Here is a 14,425-nt window from a genome sequence, read left to right on the forward strand (position 1 = left end):
ATTGCATGTACTACTGTTAGTATGGTTAGTAACATTCTTTATCTGATGGTATTGGACAGCCTTCTAAAGCCCATTACACATCTACTGTACACTGGCAGTATGTTGTTGTAACTACTGTGTTCTCTGGAAATAAGTCAGAATGCTTGTTGCACAATTCTGTGGTGTACGTTTCTGGGAAAGAACAGTTAATTACAGACTGACGGCCATTGGGAATTTCCCCACAATCTTGGTGGAGTTTGAGTGTGATTAGCAATGACAGATGGGGAGAGAAAGGAAAACATTAGGAAATCCAGAATCATACAGCCAAGTGTTTAAAGGCAAAAAGAGTTGAAAAACCGAACAGATGAGCTTGCACAGAAGATTGAACAAGTCAGCAAATGTGAGCTTCTAGCCAACTGTGTGGCAATCTCTGATCTAACAGACTTCATATTGTGGTGAGTAGGATCAATCCGGTTGGAAACGAAAATGAAAGAGATATCATAAATGTATTTATTTCAACAATTTAAAAATCTGGTTTGTGTATATTAGTTAAAAATACCCAAACTTAATGCCAGAAGATCATTAAATGTGTGAAATGTAAATTGTCAGTGTTTCAATTTTTTCATCCCTTTTCCTTTACTTTCCTATGCTGATTACTCATACAAGGTTATAATTCTAAAGATTTTTAGTAGCCTTTTTGTATTTAGTTCAAGTAGATATTCTTCACGTATGAGCAGACTACGGGGTCAATATTAAATGCCTCCACTGGGTAGGAACAGGGCAGTAATACTGCAGGAATCACAGAGCTGTGCTTACTACCTCGTTATGTACCTACCCATCATCATTTTGTTGGGAATCTTTCTGAGGATGGCCCAGGTGCTCCCTGAAGCAGGCAGGAGCCTCATTACCTTACACATAAGCGGAATTTAAGGTGTCAGTAGAATCATAATAATACTTTTACTGGAAAGTGATGAAATAGCACACAGTGGTGGTCTCATCCTTTACAACCAGGTAGTATAAGTGTGAAACAGTCTTTTAAAATTGTTATTTTTAGGGGTATTATCTGCAAGTGCTCAGATCATTGGAATCTATTTACAGTTCACCCAACTATATTTATTCAGAAATTTCAGCTTCAGAAGTCACTCTGTTTCTGCTTCGCCTTCTTCAAAGCATTCAAAGAACTCAGTGAGGGGATACACAGTGTTCATTATGGAAGTCATTGAAGACTGACATCTCCACTGTTCCTTTCCACTAAGCCCTGCTCATGCTCACTTCTTCTGTGCAATTCATCATGCACAAGAAAGAGCTTGTATTTACAACCTTCGATGTCCCAAAGCAATTTACAGCCATCTTTTTACAGTGTAGTCAGATATAGGAAATGCCACAACCACTTTGTGTGGCTGTCCACTGCACCCTCTCTGCCCTGCACCCTCTTGTACCGTTGTTATGAAATCTTGTGCAGAAGTGTGAGAAAACTTCCTGTAATGCACTTATTGAGAAGTAGCAGCAAGAACTTCTGAGCAGGATGGGGAGGTGGTCCTGTCCAAAAATGTGATTCCATTATGAAATGGACAAACAATAATCAGAGGAGTGAAAAACTTTGCAGTTGCTACCAGGTAAAAGTAGAATGCTGCTTGTGCCTGGTGTGTAGCTAACAGCAATAAGCAAATGTGTGATTGGAATCAAGAGAGGATTTATTGAAGTATCCCCTGATGTTTGGAGGTGAAGCACATGGAGTGTGTTCTCAAATGCTAGGGATAGGAGGGAGGGAGTACTGTGGCATGGTGTAGTGCTGAGAAATAAAGAAAGCAAGACATCACTTTTCATCCTTGCTGTTGAGGTAATGACATTAAAGCACTTGCATCATTGAATCCTGGAGGTGGTTATCCTGACATTGATATTTTCTTGATTCATCCTTCTAAAGCCTCCCAGACACCCCTGCACCTCTTCATTCCCCCCAACCTCCCATCCAAGGTGAAGAGAATTTGCCTACTGCTTGCCTACTTGCTTTCAGTTGCTCAACAAAGACCTCCACTTTTTTGGAGTCCTGGGCCAACATTCTTCCCTCAACCACACAACCGAAAAACAATTATTAGGTCATTTATCACATTATTGTTTGTCAGACCTTATTGTGTGTGCCTTGACAGCTACATTTCTCTATGTTGCGATAGTGATCATGGTTCAAAAGAAGCTCATTGGGTCTGAGGTGCTTTGAGATACCCTGAAGTTATGAAAGGTGCTATATAAATGCAAAACTGTTTGAGGATGCACTCTAATCTGTGAATGAGTCTGTCAAGTAATCAGATTGTCAGGCCTCCTGCTGTAGCTCCTGAAAATCTGGAGGCCTTGGATACTTCAAGCACTCTCGGTGACATTGTCTGCCCTACCCCCTCCCTCTCTCTCGGGGCCAAGGTGACTGGCAAAATGCCCGGCCTTGTCACTGGGGCCTGTGGAGATTTTAAAATCCAGGCCTCAAGTGCATAGGCCTACCTCTAAATCCAAAGCCCAAAATCAGCAGGAAGCAACAGTGGGTGAATTTGTGCCTGGGGAGAGCAGTGTGACTAACCATCCCAGATTTTATGGGATCATCTTGTAATTGAGGTGATTGTCCCCCAATTTGGGTTGCTGGGGACACTCCACCCTCCCACCCAAACGGTTCACCAGCATCTTATGCCTGCTCGCAGGGTGCCCTACACTGAAATGTCCCATAATTTTTTCATCAAGATTTGGTCACCCTGAGCAGCTCAGCAGGTGGGAGTGGAATGTAGGAAGTCAAGAGAATGGTGATGCTAGGAATGGTGATTCATTAGGAAGGGATTAAGGTGGGTCTTACAATCGGAAGAGGGAGGAAAGACCGATGCGGGGAGGTTTAAATTTTCCTTGTGAGGACTTCAGCATCACCCATGCTCAGGGGTACAGGTTAAAATTGAGACCTGTGGAAAATCACTCAAATGATTTTAACTAGCTGCCTGCCCTGCATAGAGAAAATTTTTAAGGCAGATAGTTAATATACGTGACATTTAATTCAGAAAACTGCCATTTTCAACGAGTTTGCTTATTTGATTTACCTGGCCTGGCTTATTTTACTACTTTTGATGAACTTCTGTTCCTAATGGGATACAGATAAAGAAGAAAACAGAGAAATACAGTGGAGGAAGAGAGGTAACAAATGCTAAAATGTAATGGGGAATATACATTATGCCTGGCCTAAATTGTACTGGAACTTACTAGCCTGACTTTACTGTGGTATTGGCAACTAGTATTCCCTGTGCCTTCACTTCAAAATAATTTAGCATACGCCAGTTTATCTTTTTAGATTCTTCAATAAGGATAACATCTACTTTTATGTGTTTCTTTTTACAGATAAAATGGCCGGAGTTGGTGAAAATGCCCATAAGCAGGACACAATTTGTATTTTTGGCACCGGGGACTTTGGCAGATCCTTGGGCATGAGACTGCTCAAGTCAGGTTACCCAGTGGTATTTGGTAGCCGAGACCCAAAGAACTCCACCCTGCTGCCAAGTGGAGCACAAGTGTTTAACCACACAGAGGCTCTGAAAACATCCAAGGTCATTTTCTTGGCAGTTCACAGGGAAAGCTATGACTTTATCCCACATCTGTCTGATTTGCTAGAAGGAAAAGTGCTGGTGGATGTAAGCAACAACCTCAGAATGAACCAATACCCTGAGTCCAATGCACAGTATCTGTCTCAGCTGGTTCCCAAAGCCAATGTGGTGAAGGGATTCAATACAGTTTCAGCCTGGGCCCTGCAGTCAGGCAGCCTGGATGCCAGCAGTCAGGTAAGATCAGAATATTAGAACTAGGAGCAAGAATAAGCCTTGTGGCCCTTTGCACCTGCCCCACCTTTCAATAAGATTATGGCTGATCTTCAACCTCAGCTCCAACTTCCCCCATTATTCCCATATCACTTGATTCTCCTTGAGTCCAAAAATATATTGATCTCAGCCTTGAATATATTCAACAAATGAGCATCCTCATTCCTCTGTGGTAGAGAATTCCAAAGGTTCACAGCCCTCTGAGTGGAGAAATTTCTCTTCATTACAGTCGTACATGGCCAATCCATTATTCTAAGACTATACCCCCTAGCTCTAGATCTCAAGCTGGAGAAAAAGCCTCTCAGCATCTACCCTCTCAAGCCCTCTCAGTATCCTAAATGTTTCCATGACATCACTTCTCAGCTTTCTAAACCCCAGAGACTATAGGCCCATCCTACTCAATGTCCCTTCACAGGACAACCCCTTCATCGCAGAAATCAATCTAATCATTGCATCATTTCCAAGACAGTTATATCCTTCATTAGATATGGAGACCAAAACTGTACACAGTACTCCAGATGTGACCTCATCAAAGACCTATACAATTGTAGCAAGAATTCCTCACTCATGTACTCTAACTTCCTTGCAATAAAGGCAAATATATATTTTGCCTTCCTAAATGCTTGTTCCATCTGTATGTTAGCTTTCTGTCTTTCTTGTGCAAGGACACCCAAATCCCTGTAACAACAAGGGTGGAATTTTCCAGGCCCCCACCCCACCCCGCCCAAAGTAGGTGGCACTATGGGGGTGGAGGGAGGGGGAGTAGGGGGGTGGGCAGGTGGGATCAAATCAACAGGAGCTGAGAAATCACTTTCCAGCCGGCATGGAATAACAGTGGGACCATGCATTCCCGCCCGTCATGGCAGATCACCATTTCCACCAAAGGCCAGCGTGAAACTGTGTTGCATCCTATTAATGGGATGTAGATGAAGGGCCAACCGGAATTGTGTTCCCCTGTCCAATTCTCCACACTGCCAGCGGGATATCAGGCCGGTCCGGAACATGTCTAGTGTATCTTCTAGCAACAGGAGCTTCCAGGAGGTGGATCCTCAATCTGTAGGAGCTTCCAGGAGGTGGATCTCCAAGCTGCAGGACCTTCCAGGAGGTGGATCTTCAAGCAGCAGGAGCTTCCAGGAGGTGGATCTCCAAACTGCAGGAGCTTCCAGGAGGTGGATCTTGGTGGATCTCCAAGCAGCAGGAGCTTCCAGGAGGTGGATCTTGGTGGATCTCCAAGCTGCAGGAGCTTCTAGGAGGTGGATCTCCAAGCTGCAGGAGCTTCCAGGAGGTGGATCTCCAAGCTGCAGGAGCTTCCAGGAGGTGGATCTCCAAGCTGCAGGAGCTTCCAGGAGATGGATCTTCAAGCTGCAGGAGCTTCCAGGAGGTGGATCTTGGTGGATCTCCAAGCTGCAGGATCTTCCAGGAGGTGGATCTCCAAGCAGCAGGAGCTTCCAGGAGGTGGATCTTCAAGCTGCAGGAGCTTCCAGGAGGTGGATCTTCAAGCTGCAGGAGCTTCCAGGAGGTGGATCTCCAAGCAGCAGGAGCTTCCAGGAGGTGGATCTTCAAGCTGCAGGAGCTTCCAGGAGGTGGATCTCCAAGCTGCAGGATCTTCCAGGAGGTGGATCTCCAAGCTGCAGCTTCTTCCAGGAAGCAGATCTTCAAGCTGCAGGTGGACAGCTGCAGGAGGTACTATTGAACGGCGATAGTCTGTGCTGAGGAGCGGTGGAATAGATGGGGAGAAGTAGAGTGGTGCAGGTGCAGAGGCCTAGAAATGGGCAGGGGAGGTTTGAGTGGTAGGAGAAAGAGAGAGATGCGGCAAGGGTTGTGGAATAAGTGAGCTGGTATGGAGCAAGAGTGTGGGAAGGGCTGCGGTAGAGTGCAGGCCGTGGGGTGGTTGTGCAGGTGTGAACGGGCATGGTGGGGTCTGCAGGTGTGAACGGGCAGGGGAGGAATAGGGAGTAAAAGGGTTTAGAGGGAGGGGTACGTGGTGTCAGCTGATGAGTCCTGGGGGGCAGACTGAGGGAATTGGTGATAGAAAGGGATAGTGAGGGTTAAAGGGAGCAGTGGGAGCCAGTAGGGTGATGACGGGTGAAGGGGCACTGAGGGTTATTGGAGGAGAAATGGAAGGAGAAGTGGATTCTGAGGGTAACAGGATGACAGGGGGCATGTCTATTGTAACAGGGATGGGCTCCTCTGGAAGGTAGGGGATGTGGACATTCACCTGCATGGGATGGAAGGCCAAGGGGGTCAGGTGAAGGATAGCTGTGGGAAGGTCAAAGTTACACCTGGGTCAATGGTTATTGGGGGAGTAGGGTGTGGGTCAATGGGGGAGGGGTAAAGGTAAGCACGTTGAACGTTACTCGAACCATGGCCGCCGCAACTAACTAGAGCCTCGTGGTGGATATTTCAAGATGTTGCATGAGACTTGGATCATCATTGGAATGGCAGGTCATCTCAACTGGACAACTGAAGGGGGACCTCAGTATATAGTATTTACAATGCTAGGGCCTTGAGACAGGTGAGCATGTGAAGACAAGGGCTCAACATGCACGGGAGACTTCTTGCACATGGCTTGCAAGGGCCCTGGCAAAGACCTTTGCCTTTCTGTTCATGCGTGATTCTGGGCGAATAGACCCAGACTAGGGTGTTCCCCTGAAGGTGTGTGGGTTGGTGGAGGTGGGGGGGTTGCGCACGGGCTTAAGGACAACAAATCGCAAATAAACCACATCAGACTTCATTAAAATGCAAGTGTATTCTAATTACAAAGGTGTCATAACATTAACAATCATAGTGCACTCGTGCAACCACATGTAAAATCAAAACTTCTTTAATCTTGCGTTCCCTACCATTTCTTCAAGGTGCTCCCCCAACATCCACTGCAGGGTTGGAGACAGCCTGCTGACCAGTTTGCCCTGTTGTCTTGGGTGACATTGGCAACCGTCCTCTGGAGAGCCGAGGCATGGAGGAACCCTGTTTACATTGGCTGTCCTGCTGTGGAGCAGCTGCCCCCTCTGAAGTCATAGAGGACGAAGCTGAAGGGGTCACAGGCAAAGGGGAGTCTGAAGGGCCAGACACACTCAGAGAATCCTGAGTGGAGGTCCCAGGGGCATCCAACAGCCACTTCTCCTCCTTTTGGGTGCCTGAGGGCCCCTACAGGACTCCTTGAGGGGAAGGGGCACCTGGCGGGAGGTCGATGTGCCCCATCCCCTTCTTGTGTAGCCACTGCAAAAGCTCACCCATGGTTACAGCGATAGAGTGCAGGTCTGCACACATCTGCAGCAGAAACTGTGCATTTTGCTGGGCCAGGTTCTCCATGGTGTCTGCCATCCTCCTCATGGAGGCCTCAATGCGCGAACATGTCAGCTTCATCATCCAGCAGGTGGACAGACTCCTCCGCCTCGTGTGCCTCTCTGTTGAAGGCCTCCAACAGCTCTGCCTGATGTTCCTCCACCTCTTGTAGTTTCCCCAACATCTCATGAAAGCCCCATCCCAGTGGCTCTTCACCTGACTTGGGCAGCTCAGATGCCTCTTCCCCAGGAGTCCTCCAAGTTCCGGTGAGCTTACCTGACCCTGCCCCCTCCTGCTGTGGACACTCGTCCGTGCAGTAAGCACCAGAATGTGAGACCTGGCCTGAACCACATCTCATATCCACCGAGGTATGTGTCTCTGTGCTGGCGGAGGATGCAGGTGAATGTGGTGATACCTCTACAGGTGCACTTTCTCCCTCCGCCCCAAAGTCTTCGGTCCTCTGTGGGCTGCAGGAACTGCTGGTCAGGGTTTCCTCTTCTTCGTCGTCCTCTTCCTGCTGGCACCTGTAAGTGAGAAAGGAGTGAGTAATTGACTGCATGAGCTGCCTCCAACATAGAGGAACGCATGACCTTAGGTTTCCATGTGACTACGTTATGCATTGGGTCCTTACTGGATGGAGGCTGCCCACCTACCTTTCCATCACCACAGGCTCGGCTTGGTTCCTCCCCTGCCAACTGGGCTGCCCACTCCTTGAACTCAGTAAGGTTCTTGAGGTCAGGCCGGCTCCTCCTGTCTTCTCTCTCTCTCTCTCTCTCTCTTTCTCCTGTTATGTCTCAACTTTTCCTGTGCAAACAGAGAAGGTGGAGTTGAGAACAATTGGATTTCATGTATCCTTCTCATGTTTCCAGTCTTACAAATAACCCACAGGATTGTGTGCCATCTGATTGATGCACTGCAAGTTGTCAAGAAGGCTCTGAGGCAGCACCATCCAGAATGGTGAGCCCATGCAGATAGAAGTATAAGGCTCACAGAGGCACCTCATTAGCAGTGATTAGCTGGTGCACTCAACACTAACCCTCTTTCCCCCCACCTCCCCCCCACCGGATACTCCCTCCCCCCCCTCCCAAACAACATTTGAGCTCTCTGTGTAGAAAGGTCAGGGACCCACAGTGGCCTCTGCACCTGCAGACTAGATGGACTGCAGTGGGGCTATGAGGCATCACCTTATCACGTTGAGTAGCTCTTTTATGCATGGGCCGCATGGATGGTGCCCTTGCCGCTGAGGCCCATGTCCCCTGCACTGTTCAGTGAGGTGAGTGTGAGCAGTTGAGGGTTCACTTACCCTGGTGGTGCGGATGAGGTCGTTCATCCATTTGCGGCATTGCAGGGCAGTCCTCTGGTGCAGACCCTGGGCACTGACCACCCTGGAGACTTCCTCTCATGCAGGGCTGACCTAATGGCTTGGCCTTCTCTTTCCATCCTCGGGGTAGATGATGCCCCTCCTGGCCTCTACTGCATTGAGCAGGACTTCCAGGGATGTGTCACTGAATCTGGGGGAATGGTGCTCCCTGTGATCGGTGGCCGTCTCCTTCCTCAATGGTGGGTAAGTAGATATCTGGGTGCCTTTTAAATATGGCAGCCAGATATGACAGCAGGACACACGCCATCCAGCCCGCGCTGCCATGTCGAGAAACCCCATGGCTGCATAATTAATTAGGCCAGCATCATGCAATTCGGCATGAATTCCCACAGGCCTCCACGGCGAGAAACACTCCCGGTTCCTGCCCCACCCCCCCGCTACGGAATTAGGATCAGAATAGAAAATTCCACCCCAAAATTTAAAAGATCACATTTCAGGTCAATGACCTTTCATCAAAACTGGACAAGGTTGGTTTTAAAGTAGGCTTTAAGGAAGTCAAGGGGCAAGGGAAGGGGGAGGGGAAAAAAAAAGGGAAGGTCTGTGATAGGATGAAAGACAGGAGAAATTAAATGACTAAAGAGATAATGGTGCAAGACAAAAGGAGATAGTAGCTGGGCAAGTGAAGAAACAAAAGATAGGCCTAGAGAAGGTGTGAATGGGAAAAACAGAATCATCACCAACAGCTGCCATCCAAAAACAAAGAAAAAATAGGGGTGAAATTATGATCTGAAATTGTTGAACTCAATGTTGAGTCCAGAGACTGTAAAGTGCCCAATCGAAAAATGAATTGCTGTACCTTGAGCTTTCGTTGAGCTTCATTAGAATAGTGTAAAGAGGCCAAGGGCAGAAAGGTCAAGTGGGAGTAGGGTGGAAAATTAAATTACCGTCAACCTAGAGCTCAGGGTCATGCTTGTGGACTGAACAGAGATGTTCCACAAAGCCATCACCCACTCTCCATTTGGCGTCCCCAATATACAAGAGACCATATTGTGAGAAATCAGTACAGATAACTAAATTGAAATATGTACAAGTAAATCACTGTGTCACCTAGAAGTGTTTCGGGCCCTGGGTGGTGAGAAGGGAGCTGGAAAAGGGCAGATGTTGCATCTCCTGCAGTGCATTGGACAATGCCATGGAGTGTGGACGGGATGTTTTGGGTGATGGGGGAGTGGGCCAGGGTGTCATGGAGGAAACAGTTTTCTTTCAGAGTTCTGAAAGGGGAGGGAAAAATTTGTTTGGTGGTGTCATCACACTGGAGGTGGCAGAATTCTGTTGAGTGTGGAGGTTGGTGGGGCGGAAAGTGAGGAAAAAAGGAACCCAATCATCATTCTGGGATGGAAGGGATGGGGTTAGAGTCAAAATACAGGAAATTAAATGGATACTGTCTTTTTTGTTCTTTCCTACCATTCCCCACCAACCCTTTCCCTTTGGGTTAAAACCTGTTACATCTCTAAATTTTTTACAATTTTGATGAAAGATCATCGACCTGAAATGTTAACTCTGCTTCTTTCACCACTGGGTGTTACCAGAATTTTCTATTTTTAGATTTCCAGCACTCATAGCACTTTGCTTTCGGAAGATTTAATGCTTTCTCACCATTTAAAAAATATTCGGTATTTCTATTCTTCCTACTAAAATGAATACTCACAACTGCCACCTTCTTGCCCACTCACTTAACCTGCCTATATGCTTTTGCAGACTCTTTACGAGCACTTTATAACTTATTTTCCCATCTAGGGTTGTATCGTCAGCAAATTTGTCTATATTATACTCAGTCCCTTCATCTGAATCATTAAGATAGATTGTGGTAATTGAGGCCCCAGCATTGATCCCTACAGCACCCCACAAGTAACAGCTTGCCAACATAAAAATGACCCGTTTATTCTTATTCTGTTTTCTGCCCTTTAACAAATTCTTTTACCATGCTGATATATTACTTCCAACGCCATGGACACTTATTTTGTGTAACAACCTTTCATGTGACACCTTATTTGATGCATCTTGAAAAAATTATATATGCACATGGAAATGAAGAAAGTGATGTTAGTAATGATCGACTAAAACTATTGTCTACACTGATCAACTAACTATTTTAAAAACAATATCAACTAGTTTGAGCTGAATATATTGAATTGCAGCAACAGTATTTTCACCACTGATCAAAATTATCATTTTTTGTTTCAGGTCTTTGTCTGTGGGGATGACAATAAATCTAAACAATTGGTGATGGATGTTGCCAGGAGTATAGGCCTCACTCCTTTAGACCAAGGATCCCTTCTAGCAGCTGTAGAACTGGAGAACTACCCTCTCCAGCTCTTTCCAATGTGGAGACTACCACTTACTATAACGGCTGGTCTCACAGTATTCTTCTTCATTTACTGCGTGGTGATTGATGTAATCTATCCCTATGCCAAAGAAAATAATGATGTTTCCTATCGGCTTGCAATTTCCATTCCTAATCGTATCTTCCCAAATGTCTCCCTAATCCTACTTAGCTTAGTTTATCTGCCGGGTGTGATTGCTGCATTCATTCAGCTCTACAGAGGGACAAAATACAAGAGATTCCCCGACTGGCTCGACAGATGGATGTTGTGTCGAAAGCAACTTGGACTTGTAGCACTTGCCTATGCCTTCCTTCATGTTCTCTACACATTCATTATATCCACAAGGTACTCGGTTAGATGGCGCTGGATGCACTCAATGATTGAAGAGGTAATAACATTATCCATGTGTGTTGTTATCATAGGACATTTTTTACACAAATGCCACAGAAGCAATTAGAGTGTTAGGATGAATTACTTGCATGATCATATGCAAATTTTTAAAAATACGGATTTTACCTAATTTAAAAGCCCTCAATTACCACATTGGCTTATGGACTGGGGCCTTTATGCTCCGGAGAAACAAAATGTTCAAAGATTTGACTGACTCCTTAAAATAATGAAAAGGTTAGGTTCAGTGCCAGTGGACCCACTATTGGTATTTGTGTTACGTAGCTAGAGATATGTGTATAAGTTCTGTAAGCATAAGGTTAATTTAGTTGTCAAGAGGTACTGCTTTTCACAGAAAATTTGTGGAACAAATTGCTGGCGCATGCAGGGAGTGGACTCACTGCAAACATTCAAAAAGGGGGCAGCTGACTTCCAGAATGTGACTGACATTGTTACATATGGAAGGTACCAGGAATGTATTCCCCAGTCACAGCATTCTCCTCAAACTGATTTGATTCTCTTCATGGATTGGAGAGGAATTGTCAAAATTTTACTAATTTTTTTCCCCCTAAATTGGCAGTGACTCCTCTCCCCTCTGTTGTTTTAGCCACTCTCAGAGAATTGCATCAATGGTTGATAGGAGGCAAGCGGATGACAAGCAGAAACTGCAGCATAGGTCTGCCTCAATGGGCCACTAAAACTAAAAAGACTGTAGATAGTTGGACAGATGGAGCGTTCGAGACTGAGATCAATAACTTTTTGTTTTTTAACGTATCAAAGTTTTAGGAGCTAATAAGTGTAGTTGGTGTTGACATACAGTTCAGTCATGATCTAATTGAATGCAGGCTCATGGGGCTGAAGGGCTTGTTCTTAACTCCAAGGTTATATTGCACCTTACACTTTATACACACCATTATTTTGACATTTCTCTTCTTCCTTGCAGTCAAAGAAGAATAAAACTATGCAGTTAAACAAAATGCTATCCTGGCGTGTTGACCTGTATTTTGCATTAGGAATGCTGGGGTTTGGTCTTTACGTTTTGCTGGGCATCACTTCTCTTCCATCAGTCAGCAATGTTGTAAACTGGAGAGAGTTCCGATTTGTGCAGGTACGTGTGTGTGTGTGTGTGTGTGTGTGTGTATGTGTGTATTATTATTACAGGCATCATACGACACAATATTTTTGGCCCCAGTATGCAGACATACTTTACAGATTATCAGCTATGACAAATTCCGTAATGGGAAACTATGGGAATAAATATTAACACTGTGTGTTTCTCTGTTGCAAAATTTTGAACCAAAAAAATGAGCTTTGGCTTAACTATGATATGACAAGTGTTGTCAGCATTTGAGGACAACAATGTAAGGCGCTTGATCTAACTCAATGGCCAAGATTTTGTCAGGCTGACGGGGACCACATCCATTGGTTGGAGAACCGGTGGGAATCCATAGCAGATGCATTTGAAATGAGTACAGCTTAAAGGTTTATATTGACCCTTTCAATTAATAAAGAAAAATACAACTTTTATAAAGAATTATATGATTTCATTTTGTATCAAAATGCACATGATTTTATTTATTTTTTGGAGATATATTTATCTAAAGTCTAAAGTTACATCTGTGACAGGAATTGTCTTGGTTGGAAAATAGCAATATCAATTAAAATTTTGGATATGAATGTATTTTACAGTTGGAAATGAGAACTGACTAAATGATTTCTCCATTGTCTTACAGTCCAAGCTGGGCTATATAACACTCCTGTTGTGCACTGCACATGCTGCACTGTTTGGCTGGGACAGATTTCTGCAATCAAAGTGGTATAGATGGGGGCTTCCACAAGCATACATGTTGGGCATGTTGATTCCCTGCATTGTGCTGGTTCTAAAGCTGATTCTCATAACACCATGTGTAGACAAAATGATCACCAGGATCCGGCAGGGCTGGGAGAGAAAGCCAAAAATTAAAGTCTGCAGTAACAAATCATCATTTATATGAAGAATATTTGGGGTGTTTTTCCTTTATTTAAAGCCTAGGAAGCGTTCATTTCATGAACACAAAACAGAGAACAAATGGTCCGAGATCCATAATGCCAAGTTTATGATCCCTCACCCAGGGTTTCTATGTCTTTTTCCTTGAGCTGGATGGAACACTTGCACCTGGACCAAGCAAATGCATTCAAGCAGCAATTAAAAGTGGGGGTGGAGGGTGTAAAGAAGCACTTTGTAGTTTATTTACCTGCTTCTATAGTCATTTGGAGGTGTGCCCAGAGAAATGGGGAATTGGACCCTTTTGTTTTTCTTTTCAACAGTCTTCTCCTGCACAGTGTTTGTTTGCAAGTGATCTATGGCCTCTGGGAACTGGGTTCAAATACACCACAAACTGATACGAACATATGAACATACAAACACATGAACATACACATGTACGAACATATATATATACTTTTTGACTCCCTTGTCAATCAAGAGTCTATCTAGTTCAGCCTTAAAAATATTCAATGAATCAGCCTCCACTGCTTCCTGGGGAAGAGAATTCCACAGACTAATGACCCTCTGAGAGAAAAAATTCTCCTTGTCTCTGTCTTAACTGTGTCCCCTCATTCTAGTCTCTCACATAAGAGGAAAAATCCTCTGAACATCCACCCTGTCAAGTCCCCTCAAGATCTTACATGTTTCAATAATAACGCCTCACATTCTTCTAAACTCCAGTGGATACAGGCCCAACCTGTCCAACCTTTCCTCATCAGATAACCCTTCATCTCAGGAATTAATCAAATGAACCTTCTCTGAACTGCTTCTAATGCAATTATATCCTTTTGCAAATAAGGAGACCAAAACTGTATACGGTACTCCAGATGTGGTTTCACCAATACCTTCTATAAATGAAGCAAAACATTGGTACTTTTATATTCTATTCCCCTTGCAATAAACAACAACATTCCATTTGCCTTCCTAATTACATGCTGTACCTGCACACTAACATTTTGTGATTCACTTTTCAAGACATTCAGATCCCTCTGTATCATCGAGTTCTGCAATCTCTCTCCATTTGAAAAATATACTGCTTTTCTATTTTTCCTGCCAAAGTGGAAAAATTCACATTTTCCCACATTATATTCCATCTGCCGTATTGTTACCCACTCACTTAACCTATCTATCTCCCTTTGCAGAGTCCTTATGTCCTCCTCACAATTTACTTTCCTACCTATCTTTGTGTTATCAGGAAATCTAGCAA

The 14,425-nt window shown here is 44.8% G+C and overlaps 1 protein-coding gene across 1 annotated transcript; it reads left to right on the forward strand.

Annotated features, from left to right (window-relative positions):
* Positions 1 to 296: 296 nt before the first annotated feature.
* steap4 (STEAP family member 4) lies at positions 297 to 13,957 on the forward strand. Its single transcript, XM_078538456.1, has 5 exons — positions 297 to 434; positions 3,343 to 3,779; positions 10,666 to 11,193; positions 12,136 to 12,300; positions 12,926 to 13,957. The coding sequence occupies exons 2-5, from the start codon at positions 3,348 to 3,350 to the stop codon at positions 13,184 to 13,186; spliced, it is 1,386 nt and encodes a 461-aa protein (XP_078394582.1). The 5' UTR covers positions 297 to 434; positions 3,343 to 3,347; the 3' UTR covers positions 13,187 to 13,957.
* Positions 13,958 to 14,425: the final 468 nt, after the last annotated feature.

Source organism: Cetorhinus maximus, chromosome 3, assembly GCF_964194155.1.
Source record: "Cetorhinus maximus chromosome 3, sCetMax3.hap1.1, whole genome shotgun sequence".
In the NCBI taxonomy this organism is placed as follows: Eukaryota; Metazoa; Chordata; class Chondrichthyes; order Lamniformes; family Cetorhinidae; genus Cetorhinus; species Cetorhinus maximus.